At 48.9% G+C, this 27,683-nt stretch overlaps 1 protein-coding gene across 2 annotated transcripts in view; it reads right to left on the reverse strand.

Annotated features, from left to right (window-relative positions):
* LOC126534246 (two pore potassium channel protein sup-9-like) overlaps positions 1-27,683 on the reverse strand; it is a 69,371-nt gene that overhangs the window by 9,315 nt on the left and 32,373 nt on the right. Inside the window, exon 2 of one of the 2 annotated variants that reach the window (XM_050181507.3) lies at positions 5,993-6,668. In XM_050181507.3, coding sequence (XP_050037464.1) covers positions 5,993-6,668 — 676 coding nt within the window. Of the gene's footprint in view, positions 1-5,417; positions 6,669-27,683 lie in introns of those variants that run through there. The other variant, XM_055072760.2, reaches the window with a different exon arrangement.

Here is a 27,683-nt window from a genome sequence, read left to right on the forward strand (position 1 = left end):
TCCTCTACGCGAGAAGCAGTTCTCCAAAGAGGACAACCGCGTGCTACGAGCTGGTTTTGGAAGCATGCCGCGTAGCTTTTGGCCCGCGAATCGGGCACGAAAATCGCCATGGTGAGCTTATTGAATAGGACACGATAAGCTCGAGACGGCTAAGATACGGTTCTTCCATTGTTTCTTTTTTTTTTTTACGTTACACTTAGCAAGAAATGAGGGTTTTCTACTCTAAAGTGTGGAGACGCATCTTCCGCGCCGGGACAAGTATTTCCGAGGGAGTGGAGACATTTTCGTTCAAGGTTTAACGCTCGCGGGCCGCCGATATTCATGAGCACTGCCGTCTCGCTGGCGCCATGCGGCACCTTAATATGCGGATCAGTATAGACTGCCCCCAAGAAAACCGCAAGAAACAACGACTACAACAACGAAAAAAAAAAGAAGAATCTGGCCCAGAAGTTCGATTCGATATCGTCTGCTGTGCGGGCAATCTTTCACTTTCGAGACAGCGCCGGCAGTTACTTATGCACGCAGCCCGCGGCCGCAGCTGTCGCGCGTAGGGCGGCGTGCATAACCTAACCATGCCTATCCCAACTTCGTACAAGCCGGCTGCATACGCCGTGCAAGGCGCAGCAACTAACGCGTATACTAAGGATGGTTAAAGACGTAGATTAACTGGCATTGAGGAACGAGCCGTACGCAGCTGTTCCTTCCCACGTGCGCCAACTCCACCTGCACCCGCCCTATTAGGACGCTCCGTTTGATCGCTCGATGACGTTGGCGCACGAGGCCTCTCCACAAGAGCTGAGGCACCCGTCGAGGTGTGTAATCGTCCGTATACGCGCGGTGAAATGCGTAGCGGTGAAATACGTAGCGCTGACGCATAGGACACGTTAGGGTTAAGAGACACGGAGACACTATAGCGCTGGTGTTATACGTTCATACAGTTAGGTATCGTGTCGTGAGCTTCTTTTTTTTTTTTCTTCTTCGCCGTAGTTCCACAAAAACTGTAACTAAGCAATCAAGTGTTCTACGCTCCTGAGACCCGATTATACAGCCGTGGGACAATATCGTTTTTCAAGCTGGTTTTTTGTTGTCTACTGGTCTGTTACGAACGTGAAAGCCATTTTTTATTTATATACCCCGGGTAGATGCTAAAATTGGCATCTTCCGGTACATGGAAGAAGTAACCATCTCCTCGAGTTTTCTATTGTAAAAAAGGAAAAAAAGTACTGCATTTTATTGCCTAAACGAAGAGATGACGATGGAGCCACGTGCTGCACATTGCCATGTTGCTGCTGCAATCTGGATTTTTCTCTCAAACCCAAAGAATTCGCGAGACACTTGTCACCTGTGATAACACAGATGTATAAATTAATTTAGCGTCCAATTTCCATAAAACGGACGAGAAGAACCACTTCCATACAGCTTCACATGCAGTGGACTTGATCGTTTCCAATTTTGCAAAAAAGAAAAAGAAAGAAAGAAAAGAAAAGAAAGAAAGACTTACGCCAATGGGCACTTTAAAGTACAAGGTGTCGCAGGAGGCTGCGGTTGGTTCATGCACGAGCCAAACAAATGTGTCACAAGTTACATTACATGTAAGCTCTACGTTGCCGGCTTGGTATTTGTTCTACTGTGTGTCCCGGCTACGTTAGCCAAGCTGTTCAACGAAAAAATAAAAATAAAAGAAAGCACAGTGCACGACACAATTATAAGACCTACGGTGTTGAGTCGTCAGCGTTTCGATGGCCGAGAACCGCAGTTCCTAGGCGTATCTTGGACCATGTCTTATTAATTATTTCTTTTTCGTTGAACAGCCTGGCTAGCATTAGCTGGGACAAACCTATGTAAGTTCTTTTTATAGCTGCACCAAACTTTTAAAAAGAACTGTTTGTAGCAGATAGCACAATTTTAACCCTCAATGAGGCGGCCGTTAGTTATGTGAGAAATAATAATGCTTAGCTGAAATAATTAATGTCATTATACTAATTAACGCCTAATTAATTATTTTATGGGACACATATTTGAATCTACGAACTGCAGCTAGTGAGCTTGCGAGGTATATCAACTTGGAACGAATTTCGAGAATGGCACCGGTTTCGAGATAGGCGCCGTCAAACTTGCGGTAACGACGCAGTGTTTTCCCACTCACTTTTACAGGGAAACGCTGTTCCATGAATTGAAGCACAAACATTGACTGGAACGCCAATTCACTTTGCCTGGCCCTCTGAAAATGATTACCTCGAAACTGGTGTAGTCGTGGGAATCTTCTCCAAGTGGGTCTTCACAGTAAAAACAGCGCAAGAAATAACGACAAAACGAGAGAGAGAAGTACCCAGGACGGGCGCCGAACTAACAACTGACTGGTTTATTGGAGACAGAAAAGAATAAATACAAACAGTCAGTCTGCGGGCGTGCCCTGGCGCTGCCAGTATTCGCCACATATTTCGACGAGGCCGATTTCCCACTCGTGCAGGCTTAAAGGTTGGGATGGAAATTGCAATGTTCGCGGCTTCGCTTAATGTGGAGAGCTTCGACGATTTCACGCGCTTTTTTTTTTGATCCACGTGCCTGAAGTTGACACACGCTCTTTTAAAGAAATGGTCTTACAGCTACACGGACGACAATGTGCGGACAGATGCGACGAAAGTGTGCCCTTTAAATTGTTGTTGCGCTGGCGTAACCTTTCGTTAAGGAAGGCATCAGCCTGCCCTATACGTTATTCCACACGAAAGTGCAATGTCAGAAACAACACCAGACGCACAGGTAACAAATCGATTGCGATGGTCAACACCAGCGCAGGTTGGCTCTGTTAAAACAGGACTGGCCTGTTTTTTTTCCCTCGTTTTTTTTCTCCTATCTACTGCGGCACAGGCTCTACCGAGTTTTCCCCGAGCTGATAGATCGGAGCCAGGGACGAGTTGAACGACAGACCTACCTGATAGCGGTGCAATCACTGATACTGGTCACTGTCAACAAATGTCATGTTCCTTTTTAACGTAATATGCCTCCGTTAACTTGCGCGGCGAGGCATCTTTGCTTTTGCTGAGTATGCGGATCCAGAGTACCAAGACGTACAGCACGGTTGGATATACGCGAGGCAACTCCTGTTCTATAGTCACTGATAATTACGTTTACTTGAAAGAAAAAAAAAAAAGAAAAAAAAACCCCTCAGGACTTCGACGCAGAACGCGTTGCCGGCTGTTATTCGATCCACATGTGATGCCGAGCACTCCGCCGCAAGCCATCACCGCACACACACGACTCCGAGTAGTGCGCTTGGAGTTCATGCGACTCGAAGGACCGCTTTGCCGCGTTCAATTTGACTATGATGCTTTCGCCTTCACAACTCGCAGTAAGAAATGCTCAGGTGCCCCGGGAGTATCTTTGCTTTTGTCCTTTTTTGTACCGAAACAAGTCATCAATTTTGGGTACCTTTCCTTCGTTTAGTGCTTCGCAACCGCGGTACATCCGGGTGACGGACGGCACGGGCGTTACCAGCGTGACATTGCATTACCTGACGGGAAAGTAACGAGCGCGGAGTTTTAAAGCCAGGAAACGAAAGCAAAAGCAGCCCACGACGACCGTTAGGGGAACGAGATGCACCTCAAAGCGTGTTACTAAAAAATGAAAATAAATTTTTTGGGGGTTTCACGTTCCAAAACCGGCGCTACGATTACGAGGCACGCCATAGTGGGGGACTCCGGATTAATTTCGACCACCTTGGGAGGGAGGTTCTTTAACGGGCGCCTACTGCGCGGTACACGAGCACTCTTTTTTTTTTGCCCCCCCCCCCCTTTTTTTTTTGAACGGCGGCCGCCGCGGCCGGGATTCCAGGGCTTAGCAGCGCAACGTGTAAGATTTGGCGGACGTAGCTGTAGGGATGGACTTGGGACGACAGGACTGGGCGAGCATGATTTAATTGCAGGATTTACATTTAAAACAGGACATACATTGGCAGCCCAGCGCGACTCCCATATGGAGCCCGCAAAACTAACATACAGCAAACAGATTACGAGCACACAGCTCACTAGTACATTTCTAGTATGACAGAGCACTCAGCTCCCGACAACGATCACGACACGAGCACACCCTAGCAGCCGGCAAACGCTGCTTATAAGCTCTCCGCTTGACGCCATAGTTCGACGTCATCGTTCGGACGAGGACGGAGCAGGAATGGTCGGGAAGGTTCGTCCAAGCATGGTAAACTTGCCGCCGCCCCGCACTAAGGCTTCGGAGTCAACGACCGTCGTTCCGCAGTGTCGTTTACGCCCACACACACGCAAACACACAGGTGCGAACTCATACACACAAAGGCTCCGGAGTCGACGACCGAGGGCTTCGTAGAACCGTGCTCCGTCTCGGGTGGTGCGGCCAAGTACCAATTTCCGGAGTTGATCGTGCGCCACGTGGCGGCCTGCCGACCGCAGCTCTCGGAAGGGCGCTTCGACTGGTGGGCTCGGAACACGTGCAGCGGGCTGAAAGCTGGCACGTTGCCACCCCGTATGGCCATTCTTAACAAACGCCAAAAAGCCAGCACGTCACCACGGCGGGTCGTCCCCCCCAAAAAAAAACGTGTAAACTTCTTTTTAGAGTGTAGGTGTGGGCGCTCTTGGATGAGGGTGTGGTAACTGTCCAAAGCGGTGTTAAATATTAGACGCACATCAAGTAGTAGTCGGCACTCCATCACTTTCTCTCACTCTCTCTGTCTCTCCCTTCTTTTCTTTTAAAAGGCATGTGTCGTAAGTATTGCGCTGGAAAGTATGCGAAGGCATGGTCCTTACCGGGGGCGCTCTTTTCTACGTAAATGTCAAGTGCCCGGATGAGTACCGCTTGGTTCCGAGGGCAAGCCCTAATTCCAAATCGGGGCCGTCTACCATGAATCTAGCTTAGCAGGTTAGCGCCGATTGCTTTATTTTCGAATACAGGGCCTGCCCACCTCGTACTCAAGGTTCTCAGCGTTAATGTTTTTTATCACACCTGTAGACTCGTACATATCCCGCTCAAACTCATTTATTTTCCCGGCAGGTCGCCGTTTTGATACTAGTTCCACGTGAGACGCATCTTTCGAGCTGCTTTGTTAATTTAAGAAGACGACGATGAGCAGGACCTCCGGGGGGTGGGGGGGAGGGGGGGCGGTTCTGTTCGGCCGTGTTGGCTACCTTTAAGCTGTAATAAAACTGCTCATAATAATTTTTTTGTTTTCCTTTTTTGCCTATTTGTGCCCCGTCACATCATCTCTCACTTTCTTTTCTTTCCCTTTGCGTATGGATATAGAAATTTAGGTCCCAACTGTGCAAACAACCGTTGCGCACAACAAGAAAGACGGGGGGGAGGGGGAGGGGGGAAGGGTTGACAAAAGGAGACCAAGAGACCATCCCTTCCGCGCACATACCGCATCAAAAAGTAGAGAGAGAGAGAGAGAGAGAGAGAGAGAGAGAGAGAACACAAAAACAAAGAAAGAGGCGGCTTAATTGGCAAGCGAGAACCCTAACTCGGACCCCGGGGAGCCCGAACGCCGCTTATCGTACGGCCGCAGTCGCGCGCTCTTCTATGGAGCGACAGCGGCTCTGCTCCCTGGTATCAACGCCGACGCGGTCGCCTCGACACGTGGCGTTTCGCACAACGCTTAAGTGACCGAAGGACGCAGTCCGGTTCCGCACTTGTTGGGCGGATTAATTTATTTTTCAGGATATCTTCGCCGACTCCGTCCTTTAGCAATTCCCCTCTCCACACTAGAACGTTCCCTCGCAGACTGCTTGCCGTTGAGAAACTCACTTCGCGACTGAAGTTTTTAGTGCGTTAAATAAGTAAGGGTTATCGAGTGTGTGCGCGTCGCAATATCCGGGGGGAAAATTTTGGAAAGTAACGCTCGGCACTGTTAAATTATGCTTGTACACGAGAAGCACTTTTTTTTAAGGGAGTTCTGCAACGCAGGGAATGCGACCAACGAGGGAAAAAAGAAAAGAAAAAAAAGGAAGGAAGTGCTCGGCCCCACCTTGGTTGCTGCGTCTGCGGCGGCCTGGAGGAGCCGTGCGTGTAGCACGTGCACGAGCACACCGACGTCACGTCGTCCGTGTCCGAGTGGTCCCCGCCGCCGTGGCCGGACACGACGCTGCCGTCAGCCGTGATGACGTCACCCTCGAGCCGCACGGCCTCCTGGGCCGCACACTGCGCCTCGGCCTCGTCGCGCCGCTCGTCCTCGGTGTTCATGGTGAGGAAGCGGAGCACGAGCAAGTTCATGGCGGCCGACACCACCGAGAGGCCGAACAGGATGAACACCAGGCTGAAGGCCACGTACTCGGGCTTCTGCTTGAGCGCGCCCTCTTTCTGGAGCGCCACGTAGTCGCCGAACCCGATGGTGGTGAGCGTGATGAAGCAGTAGTAGAAGGAGTCGAAGTAGTCCCACCCTTCGTACGCCGAGAAGGCGGCGGCGCCCGTGGTCATCACCACGGTGCTCAGCACCGACACCAGGCACACGAGGTTGGTCTCCGAGACGTCCGTGTTGCGCATGCGCAGGCACCGCTTTGCGTGCTTGAGCAGGTAGCCGACGAACGTGTTGAGCCGCTCACCGATGCTCTGGAACATGACCAGGCCCAGCGGGATGCCCACCAGGGCGTAGAACATGCAGAACGTCTTGCCGCCCCACGTGGCCGGGGTGGAGTGGCCGTACCCTGCGGGCGGCGAGGGAAGGGGGCGCGTATGGAGTGCACGCAACTAACTGATTTGATTCACGTGATTCGTGGCGCTTAACACAACGCACTGAGTCTGGCAGAGACGCCGTAGGTAAGGTCTCCCGATTAACTTTGGCCACCTGAGGTTCCTTAGCGTGCACCTAAACGTAGGTAAACGTGAGCGTTTTCGTCGTGCAAGGAACACGTACTATGTCCCGTGACAATGTCCCCTTGACACTCCTAATATATTTCACCGAATAATGTGTGTACGGCGGTGAAGATGACTTGAGGAAACTGGCAATTATGCAAGGCATATTGGACATTTGCCTCACGATCACTCTTCCCCGGGTGTATCGATCTGAAGCGAGGTGAGCGAGGTCTACACTGCCTTCGACTCAAATCTGCTTTCGGCTAACTACTTAGCACATAATGGCAATTACGATGCGGTTGTGCTGCGTGACGCGTTTTTTTTTTTTCGCGACGGGCTTGGGGCATATTTTCGGGAGATTTTGTTCCTATCCGTACATTCGAGAGGATTGGTCGAAGTTCGGGAGTCTACGGGACAAATCGGGAGAGTTTGCAGGTATGCGTTCTCCGACGCAGCTCCTTCTTTTTTTTCTGTTAGGCTACGATTCATCCTCATGTAAATAATATAATTTCGTCTTTCGTTCATTTGCATTTATTACGCGGAAATGAGCTTGAATATGTACTAGAGAAAGACAATTACAGCGAAAGTTTCGTTTTCTTAACTAAGGCGCCCAAGCTGCATCACCTCTACATCAATGTGACATCGCAGATTTCAGTGTTATTTGCGCTGTTCTTGCGAAAAAAAATTATCATAGCTCGCTACGTTGAATACTTGGTTTCTCTGGAATGCAATAAAATTCTTGCCTGTCGATAAATAAATAATTCAATGGTTATGAGCACCCGTTGTCGAAGCACATGACAACACGCCTAGCTTCGTCGTGGGAACTTTCGTGCGTCGTCTCAAAACCGCCTGTCTTATTTTTCTTCCTTGTTTCCCATTATTTTTATTCAGGACTCAGCTCACAGTTCAGCGATCGCTATTACAGCTCGCAGTAGGCTCGATTACAATAGGGAGAATCATAGCTGCCTTTGTCAAACCTACAGTGGTACCGTGCAGGCAGGAGCTATAAACAAACTTTGTAATTATCTTTATTTCAACCAAGGAGAACCTTTGAATGCGGCATCGAAATCAGAAACGCCGCATCAAGGTCCAGAAAATCGGACTATACGTCCTGCTGAATCACTATACGTGCTGAACGTGAACTACTTCTCTCAATCTTGCGAGTTTCCGCAGAACTATTAGGTCGGAGGAAACGAAGATAGAGAAAAGCGATGTAAGGAAGGCAGATATCAGGAGATAGATGGCGGGCGGAGATTGGGTCGCTGAAATGATTTAGTTGGTAATCATTTATTAACAAACCTTTGTGAAAGTGTTAAGGTGTCATAAGCGGTCGGCAGGTCCAGCTATGATCTTGATGTTACGCAAGCGTCGGCCATGCGTAACGGTAGCGCACGCAACCTTGGCTGCAAAGGCACGTGATGTGCTTGCAGCCAAATAATTCAATGATATATTAAGTATCTCCCGTAACCACGCACACACACGCGCGCAGAGAGAGAGAGAGAGAGAGAGAGAGCAACGCTGCAAGCAACCCGATACGAAATTGGAAATAACGCAGCCTAATTTGATGGCAAAGTTGATTTCCTGCGTCCATCAGGGCTTATTGTTTAGCGCCTCGGTCCGGGGCCGCTTATTACCATGCGTGAGCGCGGGAGTTCGGGCTGCTTGCTTGCAAGTGTACCGGCCTAGGCGCCGCTTGCATTCGTCTTCTTCAAGCAATGAGTGCACGTTAACAGCCTGTCTTGAAACGACTCCGATTGCAGCGAATACATTATTCATGCTCGCGAGACGGCCGCGCTCGGAAACGGGATAGCGCGTGCGCCTCTGAAAACACGTAAAAATAAAATAACGCCTAGAATATTGAACACTTCCCTCCTCGTTCGTAACTTCTCCAGTTGATGCTGCGTGTAGTCATTGGTTCACACACACCCTCTCTCTCTCATGCGCACACATTCTATCTTTGTTTCAGTTTTCCACCAGAGAGAAAACAATCTGCTTTTACTTCCCTCGGATGGCGATGAAGACTTCACTTGTCTACGGCGTTCCGGATGGCCGTGCAGAGCCATTCGCACGCACTTCTCAACAGGGAGCGCGCGCGCGCGCGCAGCGTGATTGGCTCGTAAAGATGCCTGCAGCGGGACAGGCGCGCGCACTGGGGAAACAACAACAAAAACAAACAACCGCGCTGCATTGTGGGAGCGAAAGCTTGTGAGTGCCCGCGAGCGCGGCGAGCGCATCACTGCAGTCCGAGGATACCGTGTTTGTTTAAATCTAAGCTGAAATTTCCCCGATATAAGGCGCTTAGCCGTGCTCTCCGCAGGGAAGCAGCGATAGCACCTATTTCCTTTATGGAACGCCTCTCTCTCTCTCTCTCATGTGTATCAAATGCGTCTCTCTCTCTCTCTCTCTCTCTGTGCGTGCGTGCGTGTGCGTGAGAGTGCGTGCAGCACCGCCTGGCGGCTTCTTCGTCCGCGCTGCTTTTCCTATTTACAGCCGGAGCCTCTTCTTGGGTGCCCTATAAGCGAGCCGTCGGCTTCATATCGTAAAACGCAGCGTAAAATCCGCGAAGTGTGCTGGGGAGCGACAATATTACATATATATATATATATATATATATATATATATATATATATATATATATATATATATATATATATATATATATATATATATATGTATGTATGTATGTATGTATGTATGTATGTATGTATGTATGTATGTATGTATGTATTCTATGCGCAAATGAGGCGTGGAGTAGGGCACCTCGTCCTTGCCGCTGCCAGCATAAACGAGCCCAGTTAAGGGCGCTAGTTGGTTAGACGGCGCCCCCGTGCTAAAGGGTACGGGGACACTAAAAGGTCCTTCGCGTAAATAGCCGCGTTTTCGCTCCAACGAAAGCCGCAACGCATATGAGGCAGCAGAAAGAGGAGAGAGACAGCCGAGCGAAAGAATCTGGCGGGAGAACTAAACAACGTTAACAAGGACCTTTGAACACAGGCAGCTTAGGCAATATGCGCAAATACAAAGGGCAGACTGGGCGCTTTCACCGGAAGCATTTAGGGTAAATACGAAGACGAAAATAAAAAGCAGGAGAAAGCGTTGTCTAGGAGCTAAGTGGCATTTAAGAGGCTGCGGCTAGGAGATGATCGTTTCACGCTGATGGCACGTGTGCGAGAGAAATCACAAAAGAAAGAAGCAGTGTTCATAGAACAGCGTTCAACGGCTGTTCTCGAACGGTCTCCCACGGCAACGGACGAAGAACAGTGTCCATCACTTGGTCGGCATGACGCAAGAACCGACCCCAAAACGGACAAACAAAAGGAGAGAGCCGTCAGGAAAGTAAACGAGGGACAAAATGGGTGCTCCTCCGCGGTGGAACGACGTTTTGCTTTTGAGCAAATGTGAGCAGACGACGTCGAGCAGAGGACACGCGTCTGCTGGGCATGCGTCAGCTGGAATTTTAGTGGTCCTGGTTAAGAGGGAGCTTTAGCTCGGGTGCTCCTATCTAAATACATGTAACAGGCAACTCGTTTTTCTCGACAACCACTGCACCAAACTTGACGAGGTTTGTTGCATTTAAAAGGAAAACTTCAAATCTAGTGACCAATGTTCCGAATTTCCGGTTAAGGTCGCCAATATTTATTGAAGATTGTGAAAAATCAAAAATTTCCAGGAAACAAAACTATGAAGTTTAAACCTCTAACTCAGCAATGAAAACTGGTGTCACAATTATGGGAATTACAACTAATAGTACATGTAAAGCGGACAAAATTGATACGTTACACATAAATCTAAAAAGAATGTAGTAATATAGAAATACAGCTTTTGCAGAACCCTTGTACACAACGTAACAAATTCACGTAAGATACAAAATGACATGTCAAATTTGTCCGCTTTCATTGATCTAGAGGATGCTGTTTACAGAACCGCGATATCTGTTTATGATGCAGAGCTATTACTCTGTTGAAGAGCTATTAGGATATTATAGGCGTCTACAGGTACTCGTTTTTTGACCTATGTTCGCATAAGTAAGGTAGGTGCGTGTGTCTGCTTTTGCGTTGCTACCTTGCGCCACACCCGCCGCCACTTTCGTTCACATGCAGCTCGGCGGCGCTATATATATATATATATATATATATATATATATATATATATATATATATATATATATATATATATATATATATATATAGATATATATATTCATATATAATGTTGTGACGACGTCTCGATGTTGTTTGGGACGCCGTATAAGGGACGCTACGGGTTACTTCATCCACCTGGGGTTCTTTAACGTGCACCCAAAGCAGGGTACACGAGCGTTCTATGGCGACGGCCATTACACGGGACCTCTAGGCGCCTTTCTGCCGTCGCCGTGATGTTCTGTATAAAGTCCAAAGGCGATAACACCGTCGCCGCGCCCGTATGCTGCACGTTCGAGCGAAATCACGCGAGGGGCACCGACGATCTCGGCTCAATCTGGCACACGCGAGGGAGGAAAGCGGAGAGCAAACACGCCGTTTTCCGCCGCGCGAAAGGCCGTCGGGAGATGGGAGGTAGGAAGCGGGGGGGGGGGGGGGCGTTGTGCTCAGGCAGCAATTGCGTATTTCGTGACCGGGCTGCAAGGGGAACTGTCGATCGCGGCTCAATCTCGAGCGCGAAAGGGAGGAAAGCGGGGAGGTAGCTCGAGAAGGAGAGGCGGGGCTTCTACTTCGCCAGCAACAGTGTACTTTGCGCGGCAGCCCACGGTCGTGCGCGCCGTTGCTTGAAAGGGATGTGCAGATGGCTCATACCTTTGTGCGCGCTGTGTTCTCGCCGCTCAGTTTGCGTTGAAGCGATGGACAGCACGAAGGTCACTTCGCTCGCTGCTGCTACCGCGCTTGCTCACGCAAGCATTTTGACAGCGGGTGCCCGCGGTTATCGAGGTTGATGTGTTCAAGTTTGCCTGTGCACGCTGACACCATGCTTGTTAATTCAGTTAGTAAGTGAATGTTTTCAAGTTTATACAGCTGATAAATCTATTATCCTTACATCGTATAGCTGTCTACTAATTCGCTATCGCAAGAGATGCTTCGCTCGTTGCGCAAAACTGCGACATTGTTTTTTTTGCATTGCGCCCCCCCCCCCCTCTTAAATTCGGCCGCTGCGAGGGGAAATCCCAACCGCGACCTCGCGCTCAGCAGCGTAACCCCCTTGTCGCTAAATTAAAAGACAAGAATAGGATGCAACAAGTAATATTCACTGTTACTTGTGTCTTGGTCCCATGCCGTTTTAGATTAGATGACCTGTATCTCAATGACGACTGTCCAGTTTGTCAACTATATATGCGCTTCTGAATGAATGAATGAATCAACGAACGAACTTTTGAAGCTTGAAATGCTTCTCAACGTTCGTGACGCGTCTTCTCGTAATCCTCGAGTGTTATTATATAACAAATTGCGAATGTGACCATTTGGGTGTTTTAGGTGTAGCTCCTGTTCGCAGTAAGGCCCAAACAATCAAACATTCCTTTCCTTCGAGCGCTTCCTAACCTTACGTGAGGCCTCCTTACCGTGAAGGACCGATGGAGGAAGCAAGCGTACTCTGAAAGCTCCCTTCGCTCGTCCTCACGTAAGGAACGGTTGCCGCATACCTGGGTTCGAGAGGATCTCCTAAAAGCTTTACGCGAACACCATTATTCATTAGGAAAATGTTGTATGGCCGCATAATCTTTAAATTGAAGTGCTAATATGGAGACGCGTGCACGCTTTGTTCTAGTTTTGTTTACTGAACGTAGAAAAGTACCACATTAGAGCCCAAAACCTTATGTGCTCTAGCAACGCTGGCATGCTGGCGTCGTGCAGAGCTATAGCAACGCCAAGGAACGCCACTCGTGCCGAACCATTGGCCGTACGTGCGACTGAAACGAACATGCCTGGCAAGACGTACCGTGCTCGCGCTTCTCTGCAGGCCGCCGACAGCACGCATGCGCAAGCAATCGTCACGTGGCTAAGCAGTGAGGTGAAGAGCTCGTTCAAGGCCAGGAGCGGGGTAAGGACGTATGAAGGTAGCTTCGGAGCTACCTTACGCCGAGGAAGCACCAAGGAAGTGTTCACTGAGGGCCCCTCAGTAAGAAAGCTTTAAGAGTGACACAAGGTGACTTCACCGCAATGAAGGCTTCCTTACTGAGGTAAAGAAGGTTTCATTGTTTGACCCTAAATGTTTAAGTCGAGCGTTGGAGAACTTATATATGTTACACAGAAAACAGGGGTAAGTACAACGTGCGCATTCCCTTCGCTAGATCCTAATTCTTTCTGACCATTTACCATTCAATCACCGGAGTGAACGTGGCTTCCACGTAAAAGCATAAACGTCGTCTAACCTCTTTGACATCGCCATTTTGATTGGCGTTTTCTTTAAAACAAGGTCTTCTTAGCTGACTTCACATGGTATTGGCATATATAGAACCTGGGTATCTTGCAGCGACTTCCAGAAAAAAAAGATGCCTTTCGAGCCTCGAGAGCGTCATAGCGAGTCGCAAAATATATTAAAGGTAGGTCTCAACAAGACAAGAAGTTAGAAGTAGTCGTAGAGCAGGTAAAATTAATGGCGCGAGTATAACTAACGCCAATATGGTCAAAAATTAACCACACTGCTCTATACTCCTGTAAAGGATGCACCGCCGTAGATATAGACATGTTGAGGCAAAGCCGCCGTATGGCACACTTTCGGGAAACTGCAAGTTCGCCTGGACTAAGCAGGGCTCGCGTAAGGCAATGGTGTCAATAAGGTAGCTTCGCCGGTGTGCACAAGAAGGGAGAATTTGTCGCACAGTAGGTAAAATTAATGGTACGGACGTAATTGGCAAAAAAAGAGAAAGAATCCGCAATGTGTCAAGGCTAAAGAATGCAAGGCTGATGTAATTGCACGCTATATACCATTCTAATAAGATACAAAATGAGCGAATAATGAAGATGAAGAAGAGACAGAATAGAGACATATAATCAACATTTAATCATCGAATCAATTCAACCGCCAGTACGTCGACCTTGTTTTCTTTAGCGTCAGCACTTGGCTGGCCATTTCTTTGTTTTACATTTAAATATCAGTTTACTTCCAGAACCAACGACATATCGTACAATTATCGCTCTCATCTGTAGAACAAGACTAACATCTGCTGAGGTTGCACCCTGGCCTCAGACGTGCTAGGCGAATTCGAATGAAGGTAGTCGGTTTCCTTGCCACGAGACCACCACAAGCACATAAACTCCCGACTTCGTGGTCGCCACTATCGTACGCTTCTGATGTATACAACCACCTCCATATGTGGGCATCCTCAACTCTTCGTATGGATAACAGCAACTGGTGTAAACGGCATTTCGCTTAGCATTTTGCATAACGCACTTAACCCTCGATTCAACAAAGTCGATGGGACTCGGTGGTTATTTTGTTAAGTCTAGAACTTCGTTGAATTGAAAATATCGTATTTTAACAAATATAACGCGTCTTTTATTATTATTATTATTATTATTATTATTATTATTATTATTATTATTTCTGGGCTCAAAATGCACTTCGCGTTATATATTAGTTTGCGACAAGAATGTAACACGTTTTTTTCTTTCTTTATACTTTCGGACGCTTTAAACAACATTGAGCTAAACCACTAGGCTATGCCCCGTTTGCTACAGAGTGCGGAGCCGTGTACAATCGAACACGGTCTTCTTCCCTTATTCGGTTGTACTTCGGGCACTCCATAAGTGCTGCCTGCCCAATAACATTGGTGACATGGAGGACGACGTCGTTCTCGCCGACACGTGACCAACGCCAACGGTGACAACGAGTACACAGCGCGTGCATTCGCCCTTTCCCTTTATTTTGCGACAGCAGTTTGCATAATGATTCACAAAGCACCCTGCGGGGACTCGTTAATGTGCTTTGTTTCCTGCTTCGTTTCGGCATCAATTCGCGTTATAATCATAATATATTAATTAAGGGAAAACGAGACATCCACCCAAGCGTAGCAATTGCCACAAAGGAAACCCATACGGCTTCCTCGAAAGAAAAGCGTCGCAGTTGAAGAAAAATTCCTCCTGGTCCGGGACGCGAACGCGGGACCACCGCCTTTCCGGGGCAGCAGCTTTACCGTCTCAGCTAATCGGGCGGCTAGCAGATGGCAGGGCGAAGTCGGATTTGTCAACAACTCGAGGCAAAGGCAAGTGTTTGACTAACAGTTGTGCGGAAACCCGCAAGCTGGAGAGAAAGGATTAATTAAGCAAAAATGAGACATCCACCCGACCGTAGCAATTGCTACAAAGGTAACTTATACGGGTTCCTCGACAGAAAAGCCTCGCAGTTAGAGGCTATTCAACAACAACAACAACAACAACAACAACAACAACAACAACAACAACAACGACGACGACGACGACGACGACGACGACGACGAAAATCTGCAGTACGTATAAGCCCTGTTGAAACCTTTAGCGCTACTTTCTCTTCCGCGCCCGATTACTGACTGCTTGAGCGCTTCTCACAGGTTCGCCTATGCAGCTCAGTTCTAACGACCATGCCCATGCCATGACCATGACCATGACCATTTCGACCATGACCACATCGACCATGACCATTTCCATGCCCACACGGTGGGCATGGAAAAGGATTCTTCGTCTCTCGACTGCACTTCATGTTCGGTCGTCGCCCTAACGTTCTGTGCTTTTCTTCTTCATTCCTGTTTTTCTCTCTCGTTCTCTCCTCAATCTCTTTCTCTATCTCCTCACTTTTTTCGCCAAGATTTGTCATTTTTCCAAACACCAGCGGCCGCGGTTAGCGGCACTTAGCAGAATTACTCTCACCGCGCTTCTTCTTTATTTTTCTCCTCTTTGTTCCTTATCTATTTCTTATTGGGCGAAGAAAGTTGCGTTTCTTTTCAAAACGCCCGCTGTATCTCCTGACTGCGCGCTGATGCAGCAAGATTCGGCGGCCGTATCGCAAGCGCATTTGGGCACGCACGCACGCCCCCATGCGCACGGCCTGCATTAGTCAGCAAACGCTCAAATACACTCGTAGAAACGCATGTGTTCTCACAAAATGAACGTTTACGCGCAAATGCAGGAAAACGCGATCGCACACGAGCGCACGCGCAAAAAAAAAAAAAAAAAGCACTCAAAGGGCAGGGATTTGTAGAGACACAAGGAAGGAAAGAAAGGGGGAAGGGGTGGCGTCAAATGCGATCCGCCGTGGATGCGAGGCGGAAGACGTCGGCTCCGATCAATTTGCCAGAGCGACGACTCTTTCGTTTGTCATTCGCCCTGTGTGGGAGCTGTAATCAGCCCCGGTCGTCACGGTCGCGTTTGAAGAAGAAAAAACAAAAAACAAGGACGAAAGAGCCTCATCGAGGGTTATGCGCGCTTCGGCGTCGACTGCGATGGGAGTTATATCTTACATCTAGGCAAAGCCAGAGTGCCGGAAGCCATGATGCGGGATATCACGCTACTAAACGGCAAACTATGGGAGCAGACGGATCGAAGACGGTGGCAATCCGGGACGCGAGGCGGATGCGTAGGCAACGCGCGTTCCGGAGGATCGGCTATGAGGCGTAATAGCTCGGGAAGATGGCGAACTCAAACGGCGGCAAACAGTATTACGGCGGGCGGTGCCGTGTTTACATCTGAAGAGCGGCACGCATGTTGACCGGCCCAGCCTGTCCGCTCGCCCGCTGTACTGCAGGAGAGGGCAGTAAACAGCTCGCGGAAATATTGGGAGTGGAGGTCCAAAAACAGGGACAGAGAGGGCTTCGAAGGATTCGGCGAGCGTGCCTAGATTTCGCGACCCTGAAAACGGGTTGCCGAAACGCGAAACCGATAGGGACGACGCAAATAAGCGTTTCCTTGACGTTGTGAGGGATTTATTTGAAGCGAAGATGGCTCATTCTTGTCTTCTCTCTCTCACTCAAGAATAGTGAGAGAACTAAATGTTATAGAGGAAGAAGACGAAGAAGAAGCAGCAGCAGACAAATAATAATAAAAGAGAAGATTGCGGCAGAACTCATTTCACGATGACTACCGACGGCAATGCGTTAGCACTGAACCAGTATAGTGACACAATGTATTCCCACCGTGGAAGCGAGTTATGTATGAGGCGCGTGCTTCAGCGGGACTGCTCTTTCGCGCTTCTGTAAGAACACTTGGTGCCAACTAGAGCTTTCAATATATGAAGTGCCAATAGAGATAGTACACTAAGAAAGAACAATGACAGGACAAGGCTATGTCCAACCATTGCCCTTTCTTAGTGTGCTGTCTCTGTTGGCGCTTCATCTTTTGAAAGCTATGAACCAACTAGCCCCACAACGTGTTCTACGTCATCTAGAGCACGTGGCATCCGAAATGCACAGCGCGCCGTTGCTTGCGAACGCTGAGAAACACGTCGTGCGGCAACCGGACTCCTCCCTAGCGCTTCTTTCTGGACCCGCTGCCCCATCTGGTGGCGCCGCCGAGAAGTCGGCGCACAGCATCCGAGGCGAGAAGCGTCGCGCGCCGGTGCCTGGCGAACGCCGGGCATTGTTCCATCACTTGGGCCGCACACTCAGTGGCACACGCACTCGGTGACGCGAGTTGGCGAGAGGTTCGTTGAAGAGAGCCACGTGCCCAGTGCATTAATGGCGCAGCTCGCTGAAGCGTTGGCGTGAAAGGCGTTAATCGAAAAGCGGCAGCACATACCCAGTGCATTTGTGGCGTAGCCTGCTAAATGCGTCGGCTTGCTGTCCTCGAGAAGCCCTCGTGACGTGGGCTTGTTTGCACTGAGCATCGGATAAACTTACGGGATATTTTTTCCCCGTAATTGTATAGAGTGGCGCACTCCAAATGGCACACACCTAGTTACCCCAGTTGCCGTCTAACACGTTAGTTGAAGAGCGGCGCACACCCACCGGCACATACTTACTGACTCGAGTTGCCATCGAAGGAGTTCGCTGGCGACCAGCACAGGCCGAGTTGCACATGCAACTCCATATCGGCGTCACCGATTTTCTCCGAATCACCGTATTTAACCAGTCCCGCGTGTCTACAGCGACCCACGTCCACGAAACCTTACAGCACCTGCCCTCTGTTCCTGATCGCTCCAAAACAAACAAAATCGGTAATACGCTGACAGTGAAAGAAGTTACACGATACGTAACTTGCCTCCGGCTCCTCCGGGTCCGCCGTGCCCACCGGGCCCTACTAATCTATCAAACATTTTTAAGCCCTAAATTACAATATGCACCTGCAGTCGGGGACCCTCAGCGTAATATTTCGAGAAAGAACTCTCGAATCTGTTCAGCATTGCGCCGGCAGGTATTTATTTCCATATTATTAATTTATAGCTAGTTTCTCACTTCTTAAAGGTAATGTCAATCTTCCTAATCTTGGAGTGCGCAGGAATGTATCACGTCTGCGTCTCTTGAACAAGTTTTTTTTTCCACTCCCATTCTCGTATGCTCTGCTACTACACTTGCTCATTGACTCTCGCCACGTGTTTAAGCCATCCAACAGCCGTCTACACCCCATCCGGGCACATATCTGTGTCGCGCGCAAACTTGTTCTTTCTCATATCCGCAATCGACTGGAACTATTTGACCACCGACACTGTGCACTGTTCCAGTCCAGGTCATTTCAAGAAGTACATCGAAGGGATTGCCCGTTGTTTGTAAATGACCTCCCCCCCCCCCACCATCAGGTAATGCCCCAATAACAGAGAGAGTGAAAGTAATAGAAGACAGGAAAGGCAGGGAGGTTAACCACACGCACGTCCAGTTCGTGCACAGGGGGAAGGGGGTATGGGGATGAAGAGAGAGAATGCCCCAATAAAAGGGCATTTGAAACACAGGAAAAAAAAAAGAAAGAAAGAAAGAAAGAAAGAAAGAAAGAAAGAAAGAAATATTCGTGTGAGTTGCGCACCGCCGTATTCGCCACTGCATTCCGATAGTCGGCGACAACCTAGGAACCGCAGAACTAGGTTTCGAACGCGGAGGAACACACGGGCATGTGCGGTTCAGTTTCGTGGGCACGGCTTGTATTGAACACTTGGTTCACCCGGTACAGCACGTTTACGCTATACACCTAAACACTGTAGCGCGCTTGTGATTGTATAAAGGGTATCTTGTTTGTTCCATGACGGACACCTTCACTCTTAAGCGGTAGTGGTAGTAGCAGTTGTTGACGTTGCTGTTGATGCCTGAGTGGTCGCGGCGCATAACCACAGTGGGGGATTGGTCATGAATCGGGTTGCTAAATTAGGCGGATAAAGATCAAATCGTTGATGGAGGCAATTTTATTCTTGTTTTTTTAGGGGGGGGGGGGGCGACATGCGACATATTGTGGCAAGTATAAACACCGTGATCGCTGCGACAGACGGCACCTAAACTGCATGAAATACACTGTGGACATCGCTACGAAACTCTCGCGTCAGATATTTCAGTGAGCACTAGGCGGTTGGAATTATTGGACAAGTTCTCAAATTTACGGGCTGCGCTCGTCGCAGTTGTAGTTTGAGCTGGCTGTCGTGTACTATAAATTTTTTGATAGTCTTAATGCTAACGGTGTTAGCGACGCGACGGACTCTTAAGAGCGTAGGACTTTTTTATTTTGTGCACTGAAACTCCAATCATATACCTAAAGGTACTCTACACATTGCTTCCGCAAAGCGGAAGCAAAATTACGCCCATTATTATGCAAGAAAAGGTGAGGCGTGCCGACAGGACACAAGAAAAGAGAAGTGGACAACACGAACGCCGACTATCAGCTGAAGGGAGCACTGAGGCAAAAAAAAAGAAAGAAGACACAAAACTCATCTGCGCAAGCTCTGGAACGTCCACTAGCTACGTAAAAGCGAGGGATCTCCCTTCCGTGGATTCCGAAATGCCGCCCGCAATTTGTCGCTCGCCCGCAACGCCGACGTATAGCGTCGTGCAAGATAAAAAAGAAGAAAGGTCTCCACGAAGCGCTTGCACAATCTCGGCCATCTTTTCGGCAAATCAGGTTACATCCTCTGCCTAGAAGCTAACGCTTTTCGAATTTCGGCACCCGGCGTCTCTGCCGCGCTTCCTTTGTGCCCTCCCACCCCCCTTTCTTTTTTTTACCCGGCAATGCGCCACCGCGGAACGCACTGCAGCCGCTCGTTCGTAATGCATTACACGCCTTTCCTTCCGCACTGCCCGCAGCCGCCATCAAAACTACGGGGGCGCGCGCGCTAATGGCTTTCGTGTGTCCGTTTGTTTCTCGTCAGGTTGTATACCCAATCTCTGCTGTGTGTGTGTGCGTGTGTGCGTGTGCGCGCCTGTGTGCGCATGCGCGCGCTTCCTTAACCGCTCGTTCTCGCTCTGTGTCGTCTTCCTCCATTGTGTGCGCGGAAAACGTGTCCTGCAAGAGGACGTAAGGGGAAGGGAAAGAGGGGGAAGTGCCGCACCATTTGCGCTTGTGGCGGCATTCACTTTCTCCCATCAATAATGGTGCCCCCCCCCATCCCGCAACGGGTCTTGTTCCCCTTGCTATATCCGCTGTCCCTGAACAGGACGCCCAGCACCTTCCAGAACTCTCCATTCAGGCGCGCTTTCGTTTGCTTGTTAAACCTTCTTTGTTATTCGTAAGTTTGTGATCTCGCGGTGAATCAGTGGCCGCGCCTGGCACAACAGTGCCGGCCGCATTGTGTGCCGGATGGGCTTCGCAGAAAGGAACGCGGAGAGAGAAATAATGACGGTTGTCTTGCTTGTCATTGGTACTGAGGGAAGAAACCGTGTGTGCTGTAAGATAACGCTGATAACTCATATAGCTGGCAAAAGACAGAAGCGGAGGTTAGGGGCTGGTTACGACGAGGGCGCGCTTAAGCCGTCACATAAAACACGTTCGCTTCGTATCGCATGCGGGAAAAGAGAGATTGCAGGCATCAATGCGTGTCTCTTTGCACAGCATTTAAGTGAAACAGTTTCACGACAGGTTTGCTTAACGTTCATTGCAACAAGTGCGTTGGGTCTGCGTCTCTCCTGCGCCATGTGTATACTATAGCTCGTGCCGGCCATGCACGTCAACTTGCTCGCACTCAATTTTCTAAGTCCCAAATCCACGAGCAGTCTCACTACAACAGCCACCACAGGACACCCCACTTTGTCCCTAGATCGCTCGTCCTAAAGTGGTCCCCAGCACGACGTGTCGGACTATCCGAAAAACTGTTTTTCCAGTACACCGGTCCATATCGCGTGTGCCGCCAAGTGACTGATGTCACTCACTAAATCGCTCCACTGCCGCCTTCGTCGTCACCTGGCTCAACCCCGCAGAGACATTGTCCGCGTTGTCCGACTTAAGCCCTATTCTGCCCCGGACACACCTTAATACCTTGTGTGCTAGTTCTTTCATGTAGCTTTGTTCACCTGCACCGAGTCGGTGGTTTCGCCGCCGGAGGGTAGTGTTATCAGCCAATTATCCTGCGGATGTAGAGGAAGATACTGAAGTGTAGAGCAGACAAGAGGAGGACGAAGTGAGGTCTATCGCCTCCATCGTTGTTGTTGCTGCCCCATTTTAGGGCGAAGCTGTATGCGGCTAGAGTTCAATGCATTTTTGTTCTCCGTCAACAAAAACTATTATCATGAATGGCTCATACCCCCGTAGGCATTCTTACTCCCGTAAGCAATATATGCAATGGCTCATAGCCCCGTAAGGCAGAGGCTACAAGCACTCAGAAAAGTGAAGCGAACAGTGCTTAAATTCTTTCTAATCACGCATACAACATACAGAACTGCATGTCAAAAATAGTCATCACCGATGGCTCATACCCCCGAGAGCAATGGCTCATACCCCCGTAAGCATGCAAAACATACAATGACTAAGTCCCGTAAGGTTCATGGCTACTCACTTTGCGCGAATTAACTGCAATCACGCTACCCCTGTTGTTTTTGTCGGGGATTTCAATGTGGGTGTGTCGGTACCGAAAAGGGAGCGGTTTACGCGTTCCGTGTTGCAGGCGTATCCGTTGCGATGCCACACCGATCCGGCCCAATCAACCACCCAGCGGCGTAAGTGCATCGATTTGACAGAAAGAATGTGACTGCAGTTGCGAGTGAAATAATGACCACCGATCAAGACAATAAATGAGATCGTACGTTTGTTCAAAATTATGTGTCACCTCCGTGTCGGGTGCTAAGCAGCTCCGCTGGTCAACCACCTTCACAGAGTCGAACGGCTCATGACTTTTTAGTCTCCTTGCACACAGTGTAAATAAACCCCTGTTTCTGTAGATCTCCCCGTAACAATATGAATGATAAACTTATTCTGATCTTGAAGCGCGTTGGAGGCGTGTTAAGAGAGACAGAGAGAGAGAGAGAGAGAGAGAGAGAAGTTGAGGTCGGTCTGAACTAATGTTTTCTAGCCTGCTGCTCAGGGTTGGGGTAGGAAGAAACGGAACAAAAGGCGTGGGATCGAGAATGTAAAGATTATAATGACAATGAGAAAAGGCACGAATAAAAAGAAACTGTGAAAGGTTATTACAGTCGTATCACCCGTTCCCTGTCTCTAAAAAAAGAAAAGAACACAACATGGCCTGTCCCGCCGAGTATTTTGGCCATAGAACTAAAAGAAAGTTTTTCGGAAGGTGGTCGGTTGTGGATGCGCGCCGAAGATCCCTCCATTCGTTGTCTTTCTTGCAAGTACCTCGGGCAAATACAAAGCGCGTGGTCTACAGACTCCGGCATGGCGCATTTCTCGCAGTAGGGGCAACACTGTCGCCATCTATTTAGATGTCGATAGTATTCTTTAAAGGTCACACCAAGTGTCAGTCTGTGTAGAAGGCTTGCGTGGCTTCTTTGCAGATTACGCGGTATACCCCGAATCGAAGTTCAGGATCAAGTGAGCGAAGGGGGCCATGGCGGTGTTCAGACCGGTGGCTTGGCTTAGCGACCCGCAGATGTCGAATAGGATAGCGTTGGCATATGTTCTTGTACGTGTAGGACTGAAACACAATCCGAATAGCGGAGAGCCAACTTTGCCTCTGCGTCGGCGGGCTCACTTCCATCGACACCACGGAGTTCAGGAACCCCAATGAAATAACATGCGGCGCCCATTTCGCAAGGCGGGCTTGCAAGGCTCGGCCACTTCGTGAGAAAGTATAAGCTATGTAAGGCCCTTGTCTAACAAGAGAGTCAATAGCAAAAGAACTGGAAGTTCGGCGAGTTGGTAATCAATCATGGCTAATTAAAACGCGCGCACAAGACGAAGGACCTCCTCTCTCTTGCGTCTTCCGTGCACGCTGCAGTTAACAATGAACAGAATCCGTACCATTTAACGGTGGTTTAGCGTCACAAGAGGCAGTCCACGTTTGAGGCGATTCCTGGGAGATCTAACCAACCGCTTCACGAATGGCCGCAATCCCCGCAGCCGTCACCGGGACGTTGTCTTGTGGTTGAGTTCGAAATTTCAACGGAATCGACAAGGTTGGGGCAACAGAAGCAGCCGCGGAGGCGACTGAGGGAACAGTCAGTGTGAGCAAGTACTGTCCATAAGTGTAAACAAGTACTGTTTAGAGGCATCTGCTCCAGAGATTTGTGAAAGCGTCATTTGCTTCAGACCTAATAATGGTATTAAGGATTTCTTGCAGAGACCGGGAATCGAAAGACTCACCAGTGAGTACCACCATGCTGGTGTGACTGAAACGTTTGTGCCATTAGATGACGTGCAGCGTGATACACCCATAGGCATACATACAACGTACGCTTTGGCTCGCAAACGTTCTAAAATACGCACAGGCAGGAAGGTTGCAAGTCCGTTTATAGTACTGGCGAGCCATATCACAGGTAACCTACGAGTCGAGCTCCTGGTACAATCAGGAGCAGGGATCATACGGACGAGCTAGCCCCACCTCATTCCTGCCGCATGTCTCAGAACGTTCACGAAGCTGGCAAGCCTTCCTATAAGCATCGTCACGTGGTTACACCAAGAAAGGTCAAGGTCGATGATTCCACCCAGGAGAAATCTGTGGTGGTTGACGTACGGTATCACGGCACCGTCAACAGTAATCAGATACCGGTTCATTGCCCTTTGAGTGAAAACAAGTGCAGGACATTTCGCACTTGTTGCTTGCAAACCGCGAAGGCTTATAAGTATACTTTCGAGACAGCACAAGCAACACGTCGTGGTCTCGAGCGCAGTTGTGGGCGTGAGACTCGAGAAGCCCAACATAAATAAAAAGCCCAACACATATAAATAAAATAAATGTCAAGCGTGGTCTCTGTACGTACTCGTTCTTTTCGCTGTCCTTGTTTTATATGCGCTTTAGGTGCCTTAATATGTCCCCATACGCCAACTATCTCGGATACAGGAAAACTCATTACATCTCGTGTTCTTTTCGCACTTCGGCTCTGCCAAGAGGTGGACGGAAGGTTTTAGCGCAGTGCTCGCGGTTCACAAAAACGTCACAACGACAGCTTTCCCGCCGCAAATCCAGAATATCCGAACAACCTTGAAAATGTCCTTCCAAGTTTTGAGAACGTCGCTACAAAGCGCTTCGTGCCAAAAAAAGAAAAGATACAAGAGGCAGCAAAGATGTACATAGATGCATCCCAAAGACTACAAGGGCTCTCCGTTCAATCGCACTCTTCTGCGAGCCGCTTCCTCGGCCAACGTCGAACAAAGCTGCGCTTCGTAGGAGCGCTTGGAGCCCTTCAGAAGGTAAACATCGTCTCACTTTTCCAAAGCATACGCTCTCAACCTTGAGATATTTTCTAGTGGTCGGGCGAAAAAATAAGGAAAGAAGAAAGAAAAGGGGGCACCTCAGAAGAAGAGAAGCAAACAGGAGAAGAGAGACGCTGGCCTTCAACCACCGAAGCTCTGGAAATGTCTCGAATGTCTACGGCTTCCAAGAAGCCCAGCTTCGTGCTTTAAAAAATAAGCTGTGCTCGTCTCAGCTGCATTGTTTTCTGGATTACTGTCGCGTATCTCCCCGCGAGCTATGCTTCGCAATTGGCCATCCGCGCGTCATCGACGCCATCGGTGCATACAGTTAAAATTTTCACGGAAATAAATACAAAAAACAAGAACGAGGACACCGGAGATTGCGCGAAACACCGAGGTAAAACAAATAACCAAAAAAAAGTCGTACTTTCGACCAATAATGCGATGCAGTGGCGCGTTAGTTTGCGCAATATTACGAAACAAACATTCGCATGCAGATGAGCAACTACCTCTTTTCGCGAAGAAGCAAAAACTTTAGTTAGTGACTCTAGTGACGAGTCACATCCGTTCGTGTACGTGGCGCTCCCTGGCGGAGAAAAAAAAAAAGCGCCTACGCGCCATTGTGGTGTTATGCAGTCCGATAGCCGTAGCCCTGTGTGTGAGAATGCGGCTAAGAGCAAAATATAAAATAAATGAAAGAATAGGAATAGATGTAGCGTGATAATAGGTTTGCTTGTAAAACAAATGTACAGAGAGCATCTAACATGGCTGCTCGTCTCTGTGATCTTTTATTCTTCGATCGAGTTGATACGTCGTTGTTTTCTGCAGCTGTTGTACGGCAGCACTTCACAGTCCATGGATGGGTGGATGCTATGAGCGTCCTCTTGGGTGGATGGGTGGATGCTATAAGCTCCTTTTTCCTATTTTGCCTAATGTCTTACCAATACTTTTTTCTAATAGACGAAACATTCCCAGCGCAGGCATGACATTGACGCGTACGGCCGCACGAGAACTTTGTCCTGCCCCTAACTTAGTGCATGTGAAAGTGCGGTATAAACTCATGTCATTTTCTCTCTTTCACTCCCCATTCCCCTCCCGACGTGTAGGGTCGCAAACTGGACTCAGTCTGGTTGACTTCTCTGCCTTTCCTTCTTCCCTTCTCTCTCTCTCGTAGCGAACAGTTCATTTTTGTTAAAATATTTTTTTAGTTTTCGGATGTCACTGAGGTGATTTCAGGAGACCCCTGGGAAGCGTCTTTGGCCCCTTACTCAACTTCTTTTGTTAATGATCTACCGACTAACACTTCCTTGATAATGCGCCTCTTCGCGGATGATTGCATTATTTATCGCGCTACAACTATTTCTCTAGATCATGTGTATCTCTTCGAAGTGAGCTTGACCTAATCTGGAGTAGGTTCAGCATGTTCAAGCCTTTGAATTGTCATGTAATGTCGACATGAAATCCCGTAAGCGTGTCGGCTCCGTATTTTCATAGCAAGTGAAGGACAGTCAAGTGTCACGTCACATAAATACCTGGGCATAAATACCTGGGTGTCATTACCGATACTAATCTTTCCCGTCTCCTACCACATATAACTGACATTTGCTCCAAGGCCTTAAAATCAAATCTTCGAAGCTGCCCACTTGACGTTCGTATATTACCTTATTTAACTTTCGTTAGAAATCAAAATACGCCTTTAGAATACGCCTCGCCGGTTCGGTCACCATATCGAGGTTATTGCGATGGAAATTACATGGACACTCCAAGCGCATTTCTGCCGTCTCCGTCGCCGTGATGTCCCGTATAAAGTTGAAACGCGATAACATCGTCACCGCTGCACGCTGTATGTGCGCTGTACGCTGTATGCTGTATGTGCGAGTGACAGCTTGCGAGGGTAAGCCTACGATCGCGGTTCAACTTCAGGCGCGCATGGGAGCAAGGCGGAACGGAAACGCGCCGTCTTCTGTCGCGCGCGAGGGAGGAGGGGGGTGTAAGTGAGGGAGGGGGGGGGGCGTTCTCGACGCAACAGTACCGGGCCCCTTAGTTGCCCGACCGGCAAACCATCGCGAAACAACGACGATGCGAGGAGACAGTTTGCAAAGATGGCGCTCATGGCGAACGCCTGACGGTCCCGCTGACCTGGTGCCTGGTGACGCCGCTTTCCGCTAGGGGAAGTAGTGGCGCTGGCGTCCGTGGACAAACTTGAAGTTGGAAGCCCTATACGGTTCTGACAGATAAATTTATTTTCTATTTAATCATTTCTTTAATATTTAGTACATACTGCAGAAGAACGTATTTATCAGTATATAGGTAATGTAGACTAAAGAGGGGCTCAGGCCTTTTATGCGTTGACTACGAAAGCCTTGGACACTCGCACTATGCGCTGTCCTACATGGGGGTGCCTGATAGAGAGATAACATTAGATTTGTATTTTAAGGCTCGGCCTTCTTTTTTTTTTTAAGCTGGTGACAGGCGTAACCTTTCTATAAAGGTTCAGTCACGTTTCGCGAATGCCCCGACAGATCCACATCTTGTGGTGTGGTTCCTCCATGGAACCACTGCGACGCTTTTTTTAGAAAGACCTTGTCAACATGTCAGCTATGACAGACGGCGACTGGTGATGTATTTCGGCCAGTCACGAGTTCATAGCAGGTATCACTGTCAGAAGAAAAAAAATGGAAAGGAAGAAACAAAGAATACACAAAAGAAGAAGGAGAAGGGAAAGAACAAGAAAGTCCACGAGACTTCATATAGTGAACAAGGCTCGCAATAAAAAGAAAAAGATATACATAACAAGCTGCGTAGAAATGGCGATACGCAATGAGTGCAAAAGGTAACAAATAAAAGACGACGGAAGCGGCGACGCCAAGTTATACGGCGTCGACAGGAATAACGCCGTCAAAGTGCAGCGCACTCCAGCGCGAACAGTGAAGGAACACAAACTTGAGTTTGCTTCTGTATATGTATTTTTGTTTCTAATTTCACCCGCGTCAGCGTGAACGTCAGCGGTTCAGAGTAAACAGTGAAAAATGGGCGGCCGTACCGGTGGTGTTGAGGAGAGCGCTCGAGGAAGCACTCGGGAACGCGCGGCAGCTGAAACCACAGGGGCTCCAGAGTTTGAACGAGTGAGCGCCGGCGGAGAGTAAACACAGGCTGCATGGCTGGCGGCCTTGGGTGCCCGCGCGTGGAAACAGTGTA

This window comes from Dermacentor andersoni, chromosome 7 (genome assembly GCF_023375885.2).
Source record: "Dermacentor andersoni chromosome 7, qqDerAnde1_hic_scaffold, whole genome shotgun sequence".
Taxonomy (NCBI): Eukaryota; Metazoa; Arthropoda; class Arachnida; order Ixodida; family Ixodidae; genus Dermacentor; species Dermacentor andersoni.